This window comes from Vulpes lagopus, chromosome 5 (assembly GCF_018345385.1).
Source record: "Vulpes lagopus strain Blue_001 chromosome 5, ASM1834538v1, whole genome shotgun sequence".
Taxonomy (NCBI): domain Eukaryota; kingdom Metazoa; phylum Chordata; class Mammalia; order Carnivora; family Canidae; genus Vulpes; species Vulpes lagopus.
In genome coordinates this window covers 5,771,614-5,789,186 of record NC_054828.1, presented here as the reverse complement: position 1 = coordinate 5,789,186, position 17,573 = coordinate 5,771,614, and the positions used below count along the sequence as shown (strand labels likewise).

The following is a 17,573-nucleotide window of genomic DNA, read 5'->3' as shown; positions in this document are numbered from 1 at the left end:
GACTTTACAGAATCATGGAATTTCAAGGGTGGAAAGGGATCAAAAGGACAAATAGTCTAATCTTCTCTCACTAGTTCACCATGAAGGTTTTGGAAGGTTGGCAGGATTATGTTGCATTTTCACAGTTATCCCTTAAGAGGATGGTAGGTCTTAATGATACATATTACCCTGCCTTCACCTTTAGGCTCCTCCTAAATCCAACCTGCACCCAGAGATCTCACCTGAACTTCCCCAAAGGATGCAGATTCTACATCTGCAAAGTTAATGTGTCCAAACTGATCTCACTATTTAAACATGTCTCCAAACAGCCCCCGCCAATCTGATTTCTCTTCGAGTCCGTAAGTCTTAATTATTTTTTTAAGATTTTATTTATTCATGAGATACACACACACACACACACACACACACACACACACACACAGAGCCAGGGACACAGGCAGAGGGAGAAGCAGGGAGCCCGACGTGGGACTTGATCCCAGGTTTCCAGGATCACACCCTGGGCTGAAGGCGGCACTAAAGGTTTACTGAGCCACTCATGCTGCCTGGTCTTGATTATTTTCTTAGGGACCCATGCTCAAGTCAGACTCCTACAATTTTCCCATCCATTTTTGCCCTGTCCCGTTTTACATACTCATCTCCTCTAGAGAGATCAGAAGGCTTTTCTATAGCCTTTTCAAAAAGTCAATGATTTCCTCTCCTATTACCTGGCTCTTTAGAACTTGATAGTCAGGAAGGCACAGTCTGTCAGACACAAACATATACAAACTCTTGCTACGTGCTGCACTAGGGCCTACAGACACACTGACATGGACAGAGCTGACGTCCTCAAGGAGCTCACGCTGCGATGGTGGGAACTTACAGCAAACACATGGGGGAAATGAATGAAATGGGTAACTTCAGGAACTGAAGATGGGTGAGAGGGAATCCTCAGCGGAGAAGACCAGGGAGCAGCTCTTTGAGGCATGAGTGATGATGAGACAGCTGTGTGATCTCAGGGACTAGCACTCCAGGCAGGTTAAAGTCCCGAAATGGGGCTCTGGGCCCAGGTAGGATGGAGTACGCACATTCCATCCTCTTCCTCTCCTGATTACAACTGAAAACTCTAGACTGAATATATAAAGTAACCGAAGACACAGAAAAGTAAATAATAGGAGGCTGATGGAGAAGGAAATCAAAACTTGAATGACTGATAGAGTGTGAGTTTCACGGTTCTTTTCCACACAAATTCCCATCTTAGGCTTAAGGGCAATACTAATTCTAGAACTGTGTAGTGCACATGGGCTAAAAAAGTTCCAAAAGAAAGCCTGTTCTGGGCACCTGGATGGCTCAGTTGGTGAAGCATTGGCCTTTGGCTCAGGTCATGATCTTGGCGGGGAGTCTGCTTCTCCCTCCCCCTCTGTCTCTCTCCTTGCTTGTACTCTCTCTCTGTGTCAAATAAATCTACAAAATCTCAAAAATGAAAAGAAAGAAAACCTGTTCTTTTGACCAAAGAACTGGGAAGGAGGGTCCTGGAGTACAATGAGTATGGGGGTAGAATGCCTCTTTTGTTTCTTTTCACTTTCCTGGTCCTGATCCAAGGACTCCCAGTTACAAAATTGCATTTTTGTGACAGGGCCAGCAGGAGTAGTGGCCAAGTGGAGTCCTAAAACTGAAACTCTTCTCTTTCACCCAAATATACATTCTGTGTTCAAGGATCGTTGAAAGTATGCACATTATTCTTTTTCTCTCACTTAGTTGCCCTGGGGGTGGACCCAGTCATAGGAAGTATATACAGTACAGATAGGCTACAACCTAGTTCCTAGCCAAAAGACCAAAAAATAAGGGCCTTTCTGGGGGTTGGAGAGTGTGGGGAAAAATAGAGAGGGGAGATCTGGAAAATGAGATGCCCAAATCTGTGCAGGAAGTCCCAGGTTCACCTCTGCTGTGCACACGTGAGAAACTAATCCAAAACAGCATAGCAGAAGCCTTGAGAACTTGATTGCCATGTAGTGAAGACTTGCCCCAGGGTGCTGCACACATGCGCTGGCCTGCTCATGGTGTTGAAACTAAATTCACATGGAAACCACAGAAGGCAGGTCAAGACTTGCAGTCTGAACCTAACTGGATTGGTTGTCTGCTTAAAAAATAAATAAAAAACATATCAACACACTACTGAGGATTTTCACAGGGCCAGAGGATCATAATATAATATTAAGAGTGTCCATGATACAATCCAAAATCACTCGATATACAAAGAACCAGGAAAAATCCCAATTTTCAAGGTAAAAGGCAATAGAAACTAAACTCCAAAATGACCCAGATGTTGAAATTATCATATTTTAGAGCAGCTACTATAACCAGGAAGTAACAGTAAATGTCCTTGAACTAAGTGGAAAGACAGATGTTGTGAGCTAAGAAATAGAAGCTTTGAAAAAAGGGCTGGGGGACAACAAAAGCCAAATGGAAACTTCAGAACTGAAAAAAAATACAACTGAAATAAAAATTGCACTGAGTTGGCTCAATGACACATGCAGATGACAGAAGAGTGAGTCACTGAACTTGAACACAGATGAATAAAATCAATCAAATCTGATCAACAGGAAAAAAAAAAAGAGAGAATATAGCCTCAGGGACTAATACAAAGACCTGTGATACAAAATCAGAAAGTCTGACATTCGTGTCTTTCAGATACCACAAGGGAAGGAGGGAGAGACTGGTACTGAAAAAAAATTTTAAATGTGAGGAAATAATAGTTGAAACCCTCCCAAACTTGATGAAAAACATGAATTTACAGATTCAAGAAGTTTGGTGAACCCAAAAAAAGATAAACAAAGAAAGTTATGCTCAAACACATCATACTAAAACTACTCAAAACCAAAGATAAAGAAAAAAGGTCTTAAAAGCAACTTGAGGAAGACAACAGGTGCCACCTGGGGGGAGGGGAGCAAGACCATCGGAATGACTGTAGACTTCTCACCACAAACCATGGAGCCCTGAAAGCAATGGAACAACAGCTGTTGAAAACTGTGATAACCCAGAATTCTATACCCAGCAAAGATGATCTTCTGTTAGGAATGAAGGAGCAAGAGAGATCTTCTCTGTGAAGGAAAACTAAGTTTAACTCCAGTAGACATGCTCTAAAGGACCTGCTGGAGGAAGTTCTTCAAAGGAAGGAAAATGACAGCAGAGAGAAACTTAGAACTTCAGAAATAAAGGAAGAGAAGCAGAAATGATAAATATAAATACATGATCTTTTTCAGATATCAAAATGCATGAAGCATAAGTGGGTAGAACTGGAAGGAGGTATAGACAAATGCATAACAGTTGTTGGAGAGTTCAACACTTCCCTCTTAGAAACTCACAGAATGAATAAAAAATAAGCAAGAACACAGAAGACCTGAATGCTATTAACCAACTTGATCTCATGAGCACACTCCACCCAGTGACAGCCAAATACACATTCTTGTCAAATATCCATGGAATCCTCACCAACACAGACCATCTCTAGGGTCATAAAATAAAGCTGAACAAATGTCAAGGAATTTAAATCATACACAGTATGTTTTCTGACCACAACAGAATTAAACTAGGAATCAATAACAGAAAGCTGGAAGCTATGCAAATATTTTGAAATGGACAAAAACACACTTCTAAATAATTGTGGAACAAAAGAAAGTCTCTAGAGAAATCAGATATTTTTAACTGAATGAAAATTAAAACTGTAACATATCCAATTCTGTGGGATGTAGCCAACTCAGGTCCGATAGGGAAATTAATAGCATTTAGGGTTTCTCTTAGAAAAGAAAGAACTCGAATAAAAAAATCTCGGTTTCCAAACTTAAGAAAACAGAAGAGCAAACTATACTCTAAGCAAGAAGAAAGGAGGAAGTCATAAAGAGGAGAAATCAACAAAACATAAGCAGAAAAACAACAGAGCAAAATCACTGCAACAAAGAAGGGGTCTTTTAAAAATATCAATAAAATGACAAATCTTTATTTATTTTTTTTAAATGATAAATCTTTAGCTAAATGGATCAAGAAGAAAAGGACAGAAGATACCAACTACCAATATCAGAAATGAAAGAAGGGATATCACTAGAGACCCCACCAATATTAAAAGAATAATAAGGAGGAATACTATGAACAACCATATTCCCATAAATTTAACAACTTAGATGAAATGGACCAATATCTGAAAAAACACAAACTGCAAAAGTCCATTTAAGAAGGAAGAGAAACCATGGATGATCTCACCATTAAATTTATTAGATTCATGGTTAAAGTCTTTCCAACAAAGGAAACTCCAGGACCTGATCACCTCTTTCGTGAATTATATCAAAAATTAAAGGGAGAAATGACAACTCTATATAATCCAAAAAATAGAAAAGAACTGGCATTCATGACTTTCAGTTTTTCTTAGAGATCTTTCAAAGAACAACAAAAAATTATTTTATGAGATAAAACTCATTCTATCTTGCAATACCATATGGGTCCATTGACCCTCATATATACTATAGGGTCTTTAGTGATCTTGATTTCAATTAGACCTATTTCATTATCCTAAGAAATGGTCAATCATACTCATTAATTGTTGTCAATTATACTAAAAAAAAAAAAAAGACTAAAGCAGTATTAAGAAAACAAAAAATGGGGGACTTGCCTAGCTGGTGGTAACATGATATTGAAATGAATCACTCTCTAGCCTCCTGATCATGCTGCCCAAAGTATAACAGCATCTTTTGAGAAGGTATAAAAGGAGACAGCAACACCATCTTTGTTATGTTAGTTTTTTCATCAATCACCGTTAGAAATTCAGAATGCTTATTTCATGCTCAAATGGCAAAGGGAAGAAAATTGAGATAAGAAGATGATCAGATGAACCAGAAGAGAAATGTACACAGAACAGCACTGATTCCAGTGATGATGGTGCAACTGATCATATAAGCCAAATCACTTGACAAGTGAATGATATATTTCCAAGAACAAAAGGGAAATTTGGCATTTTAAATTCACCTATTCATTCAACAAGAAAGACCTGATCATACAATATTTTGTGACAAGCTGGAGCATCTAATTTTGCTAAAAGGACACGTGATAGTGTTGTTCCATCTTTTATGATGCACACGCACCAAAATGGACTTGATGTGGGTTGTCAGCAGATAAATGGACAGGCAGGTGTGTTTTAAACAAGGGAACAGATTGGAAGGGAAAAGATGATATAAAAAATGAAACAGGCCAATGGACCGATCATTCTAATTGGTATTTATCCATCTAAAAATGAAAATGTTTTGTGAAACAAACAAGATGGCCTTACTCTCTTCAACAAATTTATAACCCTCAAGGTTTTCGAAAGTATTGTGTTTTGATAATGTCGGTGGAAAGCGAAGGCCCAGAAGGCAGAGGGGCCCCAGTGAGAGGTGGGATGGTTTCCAGAAAGGGAGGGCATCAAGGTTTGGCTGGTGGCAGAGAGAGGCTGGTGTGGTGGGTTAGCGAAAGAGGGTGAGGTCTCTAGGCAGAGAAAGGGGCCCTTCCAAACAGGTACCCTGGGTTCACATCTTGGCCCACCACCCATTACCTGGGTCCTTTATCTGGGAAGTCAAGTAGTACTGAAGTAGTAGAGTATTAAAGGATATGTCTTCACAAAGCACAGGCATGGGGTCTGGTCAAGGGAGGGTCTGGCTTTTTTAAAGTAGTGCCTTAACTGGGGTCTCTGAGCCATCTTCACCAGAGCCTTGGAGGCCACACTGAGGTCTACTCAGGCTGCACCTCTCCTCCTTTAGATCCATCCACTACTCTGGGGCTGCTAAAGGATCTTTCTGCAGTGCAATGTGAGCCCCTCCCTCCACAGCATAAAACCCTCTCCTGTCTGCTGGTAAAGGATGAACTCTTCAGCCCGGTTCTCTAGCTCCTTCTCAGCTGGCCCTCCTGCCTCTCCAGGACTCCCCTTCCACCATGCCCCACCATGCATGCCACTTTTGTACCTGGATCCTCTCCCCATTTCCCCAATGTGCTGGACATTCCCACCTCTAGATTTTGTAAATGCTGTTCTCCGGCCTTGAATCACCATTTGGTAGTCTGCACCTGACAAATTCCTACTCACACTTCAGATCCGACTCAGACGTCCCACTTTTCCTGTGCACCTCAAGTGGGCTTAGCCATCTCTGTGGCACTTCAGACATCCTTATATTTCAGTGTAGCTCTTTATTTTTGTACCTGTCTCATGTTCAACCATGGGCTCCTCAAAAGGAGTCTTATTCATCCTTGCACCATCTCATCCTGGGACAACATCTAGCACACAGCAGACCCTCAGTAAAAATTTAATGAATGAAGGCATACATACAAATAAGAAGGCTGAGTCATTTGAATGGGAAGATGGCGCTTTGTGGTTGAAATTGTCTAGGTTCATTCTGCACACATTCTCCAGAAAATTCTTTCTGAAGGATATTTTTGTATTGTTTTAATGTTAAGCAATCAAGTCTCATATTAAAACTCCTCAGAACTTGAGCAATTGGAAGCAGGTGTCCAATTCACATGCTACATGATCATTTCACTTAGAAAGAGACTACAGTTGTTTTCTTTCTGGCTGTCTTTTCTTACAGTGCAGGCAAAATAAAACTAACGAATTCAGAGAGAAAAATTAAAGACCAGTATCAGAGGGCCTCTGCAGCCTAGCCAAGAATCCTGCAATCTGGCCCAGCAATGGGGGGCTCCTGGAGGCTCCCCAATCCAGGGAGCCCCTTGCCTGGTGGAAGGAGTAGGCCACGATTACCTCAAGGGCAGAACAGCCGAGTGAATGTTACTACCATGCAGAAAACACATCTCTGTATTATCATAGTAGATGGTAATGCTTCAAAAAATAGTAATTTTATACTTGTAACAATTGGTCAAGGCTGAATGGCTTCTTCATTCATGCCTGTTGACAGTCAACAGATCTCAACGGGGTAGATGGCATTGGCACTGCTGTTCTTGCTTAAAGGGGCGTGTGCTCTTACTGAGAAAAATGGAGGAGACAAATGGAGTTCTAGCCAGGCTGGACATGCAGACTCCCCTCCTCACCGTGAGGAAGGCTGGTATGGAGCAGACAGGGGCTGGGGGTGGAGCACTGCATGGGAAAGGGTTGGAGGGTTCCTTGCATCTCCCTAAACAGTTTCACAGCTGACTCCAGATTTATAAAAAGAAAAAGATATACAGTCAACCCCTGAATAGTGAGGAGGTGAGGCATGCCAACCTCTACACAGTCGGAAATCCCTGTATAACTTTTGACTCCCCTCCAAATTAACTAATAATAGTCTTACCAATAACATAATGGATTAGCCAATATTTTGTATGTTATATGTATAATACACTTTATTCTTACAATAAAGTAAGCTGGGGAAGAGAAAATGTTAAGAAAATCATAAGGAAGAGGAAACACATTTATATACTATATGGTACTTAAAAAAAAAGAAATCCACCTCTAAGTCAACCTGCAGAGTTGAAGCATCTTGCGTCGTTCAAGGGTCAACTGTGTATACATGTTTACATTCATAAGAAAAGACTGAAGTGATACTCAGTTTCCACCAATTACTATAAGGTGTTCTGTGGTTCCCCCATTCATACGGATTGTGTGGATTGCACGAGCTGGTGTGCTAGTGCCTGGACTAGTGTTCTCTTGACAAGCAGCCCCCCCACGGGCCCCCCACAGCTCAACGGGCAGGTTGCCGAGAGGTCTTGGAAGGCTGAGCAACATGCATATACATCTGACCCCAGCTTTGTAAAGAAAAAAATGTAAGTCCATGCCTGTAGTTGTGTGCCTGGAAAGAAGACTGGCATGATTCATGGTGAAATGCCAAAACAACGCTCATGGGGGACTAGATCAGCTGTACCTTCTAATCTGTGCCCGTATTTTCTAGCTTTTTTACATTGAACACATATTCCTTGTGTGGTTTTTCCTGAACCCCAAAAAAGACAAAATAATCGCTCCCAGGGGGCAATTCTGTGCCCCCCCTCCGTAGGCATGGTGGGAACGCAGGACCTCGCATGGGCAAAGGCGCTGAGCTGCACTGCCCTCTTACCTGATTAGTCTTTGAGGCGCGTCATCTGTTCTCAATGCTCTCTTCTCACACAGATTTTGAAATTCCCGAAAATTGAGAGTGACGCTGAGTCTCAAGCCAAGAAGGCCCAGGAAACGCTCAAATTCTTTGTCTTTAAGATTGAACAGTAAGTGCAGTAACAATCTGTGAAGATCATGCATGTTGATTATGCCATCCCTGTCAGTGTCTATTTTAAAGAAGGCAGAGTAGGGGTCCTAAAAACAAAACGCACACGTCAAAGCACTTCCTTCTGAACCCCAACAACCACACACTTAACAACCCTGCACAAACGGGCTCCTCTCCAAAATGAGGAAGGGCCAGTGTTCCCACTACTGCTTTACGGAGAGTTCACTCCTCCAGGAATATCCTTGGCATGACAGGTTTTTCCAAGATGATGAACCATGTTCTCTGGTGCCCTCTTTTAGGATAGAGCCCAGGAAAAGGGGCAAGAAAAGGCTCTTCTTTCCCTCCCTTCCACTTTCTGTGTTTATGGAACCTCTCCTTCTAGCACCAGAACTAAGAGGATGCTGGAGCTTTTGGGGGCAGAAAAGAAATCTTGCTCTCAAGGTTTCTACAGAAGTTTCATGATGTTTGGCAACTTTTGTCTACAGGAAAACAAGGGCAGTACTGGATGGCACACCGAGGGGCCATCCAGAGGCCAGGGCTCAGTTTTTGAGAACTAAGCTGAGGAGCCAGCGCTGTCTGAGATCGGCACGCCTGCTGCTCCTGAAGGACAGGGAACACCTGCTCTGTTGGTGGTGTGGCACGAGGGCACGGCCATCTCCATCCTGAAGGTGAGGACATGGATCCTGCAAGGGAACATGTGATTTAGAGGCCATGCTCCAACACCTGGAGGCGGGTGGCTTAGTTTCAAATCCCAGCTCTGTCACTTAATATTGGTGTAAACTTAGGCAAGATATTTAACCTGGCCACACTTCCATTTTCTCATCTATAAAATGGGAATTGGGAAAGTCCCTACTTCCTAGGGCAGTGGTGAGGGTTGAATATGTAATATATACAAATCTCTGGCATGTTTCCTAAGTGCCCTAACATGTTGCCTGTTACTATTACGGTTGCCTGAGACCATACAGCCAGGGCCTAGCCCTCGGGCTTTGAACTGGTTGTCTTAGCCAATGTCCATGCTTCCGCCATATGTACTTCCTAAGTCTCAGGCTTGAAAAGTCGATGATGTGGCCCCACACCCCTCATTTCCATCAGTACCTGACACAGTCCCCACCTGGAGGTTCGTCTGGTGACTTTGGAGGCCCTGCACTCATGCCTGTATCTCCCAGGATCTGCCTGAAGAGGTTATAACAAAGCAAGACCCACTAGGATTCAAGTGTCTAGTTAAGATGTTTTGGGATTTTGTGGAAAGCTCTATCTTCACTCACACATTCACTCAGCACCTAATATGTGCAGTCACTGTGCTAAATAGTACGGGGATCAACTTAAAGTGCAGCCCCTGTCAGGGGCACCACAATCCGGCAGGCAGGCACCTGTGTCTCTAGCAGCACCACCACCAGGGACTTGCTCCAGGTGAAGGCCATCTCTTTGCTGCTGATTCCCTAGCGGGAAATCACGGTCAGCACCAGGCCCTCCCAACCCGCTCCAGGCTCACATCTGCAGTGGCTTTGGGGCACCTCCGCTTGGACACGAAACCAAGCAAGAAGCAAGTCCCAAGTCAAACCCTTGACCTCCAAGCCCCATCCTCAGCCTGCTCCTCCCAGGCCTTCCCACCTCTGCAAACCTTGGCTTCGTTCCCGGCCCCTCCCTTCCTCTCCTCTGCCACAGCCAGTGTGTGCACACAGATCCTGTCTCCACCCACGCCCCCACTTCTCCCCATTCCACCAATTCTCCCCGAATTCCATAGAAGCTCCCAAGGGGCTTGCAGCCCCCACCCCTGCTGCCACCACCTCCTAGCATAGCAGCCGGGGTGATCCCACCGCAGCTCAGGTCAGAGTCTGGGGGCTCCTCTGCTCCCTATGCTGGCTCTCTCACTGCACGCAGAGTCTGATCCTAAATCCCGCCATGACCCCCCAAACCCTGCGATCCCTCTGCCCTCCTTCCTCTCCTCTGCCCCCTTGCTGTCCTGTGGACATGCCAAGCCTGCCTTGGGCATCTCGGGAAGTTCTTCACAATACCTGCACCCTTTAGCGTGTCTGCTCCAATGTCACCTCTCAGGGAGCATCTCCTGAGCTCTGTGCACAACGGCACCCTGATTGGTCCCTGACACTCACCCTGCCCTATTTTTCTTCATGGAACATGCCACCACCTGACAAACGAGACTTGTGCATTCATGGTTGGCTCCCTTTCTGGAAGGTGACCATGTGACCAGGGCTCTGATCTGTTCCTTGTACCTCCAGCTTGGAGTGGTGCTTAACACATATTGTGGAATGAAGCTGGTGGGTCTGGAGAGGGCAGCAAGGGTTTCCTGAGCACCTATTATATGCCAAGCACTTTGCTGGGCAGAGACCTGTTGTAACTACAGTATGGTCCCTGATATCAAGGTTCTCAGTCTAGTGGGGCAGAAAGGCCTGTAAGCCAGGCATGAAAGCCGTGCTCACTGCCAGCCTGGACTGCCGGATGACAGGGACAGTCCAGATGCCATGGAACCCACACTTACAATCTTCACAAATCTAAAAACCACCATCATTTCCCACACCTCGGTCATTGGCTTCCCAGAATGAAGACTCCTAATTTTATTGGAGTCACACGGATGCAACTTCTACTAGACATGTGGCTTTGGGTAAGTTTCTCCCCATCTTAGACCCCTGGTTTCTCCATCTGTAAAATGGGGATGCCAATGCCTACTTGACAGGGTAGTGTGAGGATTTAAACAGATGGGGCCACTTATGTAATCCTTCCAGTTCAATGTCTGGCATGGAACTGGAGGTTTTTTTGATTCATCCAACAAACACACATTGATCACTTATTACATGGCTGGCCCTGTGGTGGCCATTTGAGGTACTGTGGATGTTTCAGGAACAATGCAGCCCTAATGTCTCAGAGGATCACAAGTCCACATGCGCTTGTGCTGGGAGGAGGACGGCGGGCAGCCGATCTCCCCACAGATCTGAAGGCGAGGAGGGAGGACCGAGGACTGAAGAAAGATCGGAGCTCCGGCAGGAGTTAGGCTGATCAAAGGGGTTGAACTAGCAGTCCAGGCAAAGGAACAGAATGTGCAAAGACATGAAGGGAGGAAGAACACTGGCTGGAGTGTGAAGTGAGGAGGAGAGGAGTCAGGTTACAGCGGGAGAGGTAGCCACAGCCAGTGCAGAGCTGGGGACCGCAGGCCAGTCAGGCAGGGACGGGGGCTGGTCCTAAGGGGACAAGCAAAGGGGACACTCTGATCAGGCCTGCATGCCGAGGCCACTCCACAAGGTCTGATGTTGAGGACAGACCGTGGGGTGAAAAATGAAGTTGGGGAATGTATGTATAGAATGATGCCGTGTGTGTGTGTGTGTGTGTGTGTGTGTGTGTTTGTAGGGGGTGGTTAGATCCTGATGGTTTAAAAATATACACCTGAACCCATGGACACACGCCTGACCCTGCAGAGATGTTATCTGGAGGGTAAGCCCTGGGCTGAGGGAGCCCCCAGGGCACAGGGAACCTGTGCTCACATCGTGTCCCCGGGTCACCCAGGGCCTCTCTATGCCTGCTTTCCTCACCAGGGCAGGGAGAAAAGACGTCCCTTTTTCGGTCACGATGAGTTCTTTCCCCGACTCCATGGTCTTCGGCCTGAGCTGTGGGTGTGTGACTAGCTTACCTGTGACCCCTGCTGAGGGCTGAGAGGGCCTCATTTGGCTACAGAATTACTGGGCAGACAACAGCAACAGCTGTGATAGTATCTTACACTAATACAGGTTGGGTTTTTCATTATTGCTGAGGAGAGACTTTCAAGAATTTCTCACAAAGAAGAACTCAAAAAAAGTAAAGCGCTTCCCTTCCCATTCAAAAAATCAAGGCACACACTTTGTCTCATTCACATACACCTGTGAGGACAACAAGCAAATCTCCAGTGACTCCAAGCGTCACCTGAATCCTAGGGCGGACCTTGTAAACTCTGGCAATTAGAGGTTCACTTCTTTATCTCAACCACTAGATTATACATTCTTGGCAGGATAGAGTGGGTGTCAGTGAATGTTCATTGAATCAGTTCATTATGTAATTATTTAAAATAAAGATCACTGGGAAATATGGGACACGTGTGTGCTGTCATCAAGCCACATGTGTGCCAAAGGTAGGAAAACAGTGGTGTCAGCACAGAGCATGGCTCTGGTGTCCCCCCGCTGGGAAAGGGGTGCAGAGGAGACAGGTGGAGGGCAAGGCCAGAAAAAAGGAGTCTGGCTTGCAACAGAGTGGGTGAGTTAGCACCCGGGGTAAGGGCAGCAGAGGAGTGCTGGCCTGGGACCCCCCGGCCCCTCCAGTGCTCTGCTGACTGGCACAGAGGGAACACTTGCTCCTGGTGTCTCTCTGCTTCCCCTTCTGCCCTCCTGCCCTACAGGCAGGCCTTCCTTCTTCAGAACAGCAGGCTCTCAGCCCCCGCCCGACACCTGTCTGCTCCGTGCTCCCCTGGCCGGGGCACTAGCTCAGATTGAACACTGAGGACCAGCCCTTCCCTGCGCACACTTCCGGGGACTGTAGATTTTCAAGCCCAGGATTAGGATGCATGGTCTGACGGCAGGACAGAATGTTCAAAGTCAGAACCATCCTGCAAATCCACGCCAGACAGTCATCATAAATACATTTATTTTTAAATGAGAGCTTGGTAACCAAAATGCATCTCCACTTGGCAGTCAGTGCTGGGAAGAGGTTTCAGAAACACAGGGAGATCGGGCTGCCCCTGCCACTGGGGGCTAGCTCCACCCCCAGCTGCTCCCCACCCTCCTCTTCTGGATTCACCCCCCCACCCCCCCGCCGGCCTACTTGCTCCTGCACACCCTGGGGCCTCCACCCTGCAGCAACACAGTCGGCTTATTAAATTGATCTCCCCCCTTTAATTGCTCTCTTACTTCTCAGCACAGAAGCAGTTTGGATCGTTCTATGCCTGCCTCTGTAGATTTCTCTTGTCTTATCCATTACAGCTTCCACATGCAATCCGTCCTACCAATCTGCGAGCTTCTCCCTGAAGCCCAGGACCTGTCCGCCACCTGCCTTCAGCAAGTTCCCTCTTCTATTGTTTGCTCCTTTCTTTTTCCAGTCTGCACATGCTGAGGGTTTAGGATTCAGTTCAGGGGCCACCTCCACCAGGAAGTCCTCCTTAGTGGGGTCTTTTCCCTGTGTTCCCATGGCACGCTACTGTTCCCTCTACAACAGGCAATCCAATCCCATGTGTCTGAACTCGGATGCAGATCCTACCTTTCATCCCCAGCTTTTAGCAGACATTCCAGCATATCCTAAGCATGTAATACTCATCTGGTGAGTGAATGGGTGGCTTAGAGAGAATAGACAAATGGATCCTAAATTGCCTGTAACTCAAGATGTCCTGACCCATCCCTCCCCACCGCTCCTCCTTATTTCTCCAGGGCTTTTGAGAGGCAGAAGGCAGACCCAGCAAAGTGGCAGGAGGGAAGGACCTCAGGGAGGGGAGGGGATGGCAGAGTGAGGCCCGAGTCCCCTTCCCCAGGAAGGAGAGAAGGGGTGAGCCTGAGTCTATGGAGAGACGTGCTATGTCCCGTGATGAGCAGAACATGACGGGCTCCAGGAATCAGAGCCAGCATGGCTGAATAGCTGGGAGCAAGGTGGGTTGGGGGGTGTCCAGATAAGCCAAACAGCAGACAGGTCATAATTTACCCGGAAGGCTTCCTTCAGTCTCTGGGGGAACTGCTTCAGGCACTCTTCAGCGGTTATAAAGTATCTGTCCAAATTAGTCTTGGAAAGAACTGGAGTCTGCAATGGGATCACTTCTGGCCTGCTCATTTTAGCATCTGAAACAATAACATAAACCAGAAGACTTCCATTAGTGGCACACATACCTCTTTATTTCTGTTTCAATACTGCATCTCTTCCCACCCCAAATCCTGCCAAAATACAGAAATAAGGCTTGTGAAATGAACTTAAGCATTAACGTTGTTATGCTCTGGTTTCTTTTCCTTCAGTGTCTTAGTTATCACTGCAAAAAGAACTTGTTCTAGATGGCAGGGCCGCGCTCCTGTCCAGCACACAGCGACCACCATGCCTATTCTTCCAACAGGGCAGGACTACATCTTGCTCATTTCTCATTCCCAGAGGCAGCGAGTGAGAATTACTGCCTGGTTTTGGTTCCTAGATTCATGCCCCAAACATAGCAATATGTAAGACAATCACATTTGTTAATCCACCAGGTGTTTCCTGACCACATATCTGCTGGACACTGTATGAGGGGCCTTCAAATATTTTTGGTCTTTCAACAACCTTAAGAGGTATATTCTCTTCTTGTGCTTCATTTACTCACAAGGAAATCTATGATTACGCCCATTTTACATAGGAGGGGATGGAGGCACAAGTCTCCCCCCACCCCCGACTTCCCCAAGGTCACGGACAGCAATGCTGAACCCTGGCCTGCCAGATTCTAGAGCCCTGAGGCTAATTACTGGGTTATATCCTTTCTCTCCCCTAAAACTGAGGAAGAAACTATAGTCTCTACTTAAAAAACAAGCCATTTCAAATAAACAAACAAACAAACAAACAACAAAAAAAACAACAAGCCATTTCCATCAGGTTGGGATCACTGGAGTGTGGCCTTGTTTAAAGCCAGGCTATAAACCTAGGACTTTATTTTAGATGTGGTTCTCTGCAGGTGTCACAACCACCCTCTCCCCACTGCTGTGGTCTGCAGGATAGACGGTGGGCAGAGTGTCAGGAGCTCATAGGCATCCTATGGTCCAGTCTCCTTGAACCTGGCTTCTATGTTACCTCTACCTGGGCTTGGAGTGGCCTCCCTCAGGTTCACTCCACCTGGCAGATAATACTATCCCCTTCTACTTAAGTCCCCTCTGCCATGCACACCCCAGACCCCTAGCCTGGGGCCAGCTGGGGCCTGGGTCTCTCCTCTCACCCCCGTGAGCACCTGGCTATTAGAGGAGACAGGCAGCGCTGGGAGACTGATGAGAGGTGGAGGAGGAGGAGGAGAGTGGAGGGAAAGAACAGAGGTGGGGAGGAAGCCAAGAGCAACTGATGGCTATTGAGTCAAATTTCCATCCTGTAAGGGACTCATTGCCCCAGGACCCTGGGCAAGTGACTGATGCACCCAGGGCCCTCATTTCCTCACTTGAAAAATGAACTCACCTAGCATACTGGAAGCACTAAAATAAATGTGAGTTCCTTTTCCTTCTTTTTGTTTTCCTTCAAAAATGTCAAAATATATACCCAAAGTGTCACCATTCTAAAATTCTATGGCTTCTCGAATTGCCTGTTTTCATGCACGTGGGACCTCCTCTCCCCTAGGATAGGACAAATGTTCATCTGCCATGGTCAGATGGGACCTTTGCATTTTCCTGGGGAGGAGTCCCAGCTGCCAGTCTCTCTAGGAGAGACCCATCACACTGCCCAGTCATCTCCCAGACAGAACGCGGGAAGGATGGCAAAACGCGAACAGGGCTTCTACGTCCTGCTCTGTCCAGTCTGCAGTGCATTTGCTGCAAAATCATAGAGTATTCCATCAACATGTTTGTGTGATTTCTGCAGCTTTTCTAGAGGGCTGATTTGTCCATTTAAATGTCAGCAAGAGTGGAGACCAGGGAGAGGATGACTCGGTGGAGAGAGGGGAGGCCAGCTGCTCATCACGTCTCTGCCAGGTGTCTGGCCAGGGGAGAGTAAGAGCGGGCGACAACAGCTTCCAGGCCTGAGCGCACCACACGTGAAGAATTTCCTGACAACTGCTTTGGGGCAGCAGGAGGTGAGGGCCAGTGGCTGAGTGATCTTGGGCATGTCATTGAATTTTTTAGCGTCTGTGTGTCCTTATCTACAAAAAAGGAGGAAGGATATTTGCCTTGTTGGTATATGGGTGCCACTAACCACAGACAAACAGTATCTATTCTCAGGAGGAAAATCCCAAAGGACAGGAAGCGTGATTGAAGAAGCATAGGCTTTGAAGCAAATTTTAGAAACCATTTGTGCTCTAAGTCTGTAGAAGGCTCTGTCAGGCAAAATTCTGCACTCACAGTTTGGTTTAGCGAAAAGAAAAGGCCGAAACACAGTCAGATAAAATCAAACAAAAATGTCTGTTGCCAGTCTTAGAACACACACTGTTTGAGCATCTCAGCTCACACTGCTTCAACCCAGCGGCCTCGAGGCAGGGCTCAGGGCTCGGGATAACTGGTGGCGCCACCAGCGGGGGGGCTCTGTCCCTGCGGGGCTTGCGCTGGTGATTAGCTACCTTCAAATCCTGCTGCAAAATCAAGATAACTCATCCCTTCTCTCTTATATCCTATTTTTGCTGTCAGCAGAGCGTACTGGTCATCATCCATGGGCATTCCACTAGCTTCCAGTACCTGGCAAGGAAGAAAGTGGAGGGAGAGGCAGTTAGGTTGCGGTGGGCTCCCTGCCTCCCTGCCCGCTGAGCTCCTCCAGCCCCTCAGCCACTGCCCCTATGCTCCAGCCTGTGATTGTTACTTGTCTGCCTCTACCCATAGTCTCCCTGCGGGCGGGGCCCGGGTGGCCTGGCTCCCTGGCCCAGGGCAAGGTCTGTTTGTTGAGTGAGTGAGTGAACAAAGGAGTAAGTGGGCTCCCAGCCTTGGCCTCAGTGGGCATGGCACTAGGGGCTGCAGTTGGCACTGCAAACCTTTCCAAAGGCCATGCCTTCCAAGACATCTAAATTCACATCTGCTGTGACTGCAGTGAGTTTCGAGTCTCCTAAGTTAGATTTATATTCACATATACCCTAGGAAACACGAACAAAATAAAGCAAGGTGGTTTGGGGAGGGAAAACAAAAATTTTTACTCAAGTTTCATTATGATCTTCAGTTGAAACTGCAAGCTACAATGGTTTTTTGTGGGGGAGAGGGCATCTACGGACCCTTTCCTCTCCTTATGTGAGTGCACTCACTGAAAGTCATCCATGAATTCCCTTCATTCCACCACACAGAACCCACTGCTTACTAATGGTTTCCATTTTGTGTGAGTAGTGGTGGTGGTGGGAGGACAATTGAAAAAATGCACTTCCCTGCATTGCAAACAGTGAAGCAGAATTATCTAATGATGCCTTCCTAGAAGAAACTGATGAGTTGGGCTGTTCAAGAAACAGATGATGTTGGCACCTCCTTTGTCAGTGGCCAGTAGGCCAGCAACCTGGCTGGTATTACCCGCCATAGGTAAATTCCCCCCAGAAGGGATGCTGAGGAGAATATAAGCAGGACAGAAGAGACCATCCCTGCTACTTTCAAAGCACCACAATTTAAATTTGAAAACATGGGTTTTCTTCCAGAAGAGAACACTGAATCACACTTTAAAATGTGTTTGTGCATCAAAGGGCCAAAGACATCCAGCATGATTGAACTCGCCCAGGACAGATGAAGGAAATCTGTCTGGGAGAGCAGAAGAGTC

At 46.4% G+C, this 17,573-nt stretch overlaps 1 protein-coding gene across 1 annotated transcript in view; it reads right to left on the bottom strand.

Annotated features, from left to right (window-relative positions):
• EFCAB6 (EF-hand calcium binding domain 6) overlaps nucleotides 1-17,573 on the bottom strand; it is a 237,958-nt gene that overhangs the window by 73,260 nt on the left and 147,125 nt on the right. Inside the window, exons 18-20 of the mRNA XM_041755332.1 lie at nucleotides 16,408-16,522; nucleotides 13,845-13,978; nucleotides 8,034-8,266 (exon numbers count right to left, since the gene is read on the bottom strand). Coding sequence (XP_041611266.1) covers nucleotides 8,034-8,266; nucleotides 13,845-13,978; nucleotides 16,408-16,522 — 482 coding nt within the window. The remainder of the gene's footprint in view (nucleotides 1-8,033; nucleotides 8,267-13,844; nucleotides 13,979-16,407; nucleotides 16,523-17,573) is intronic.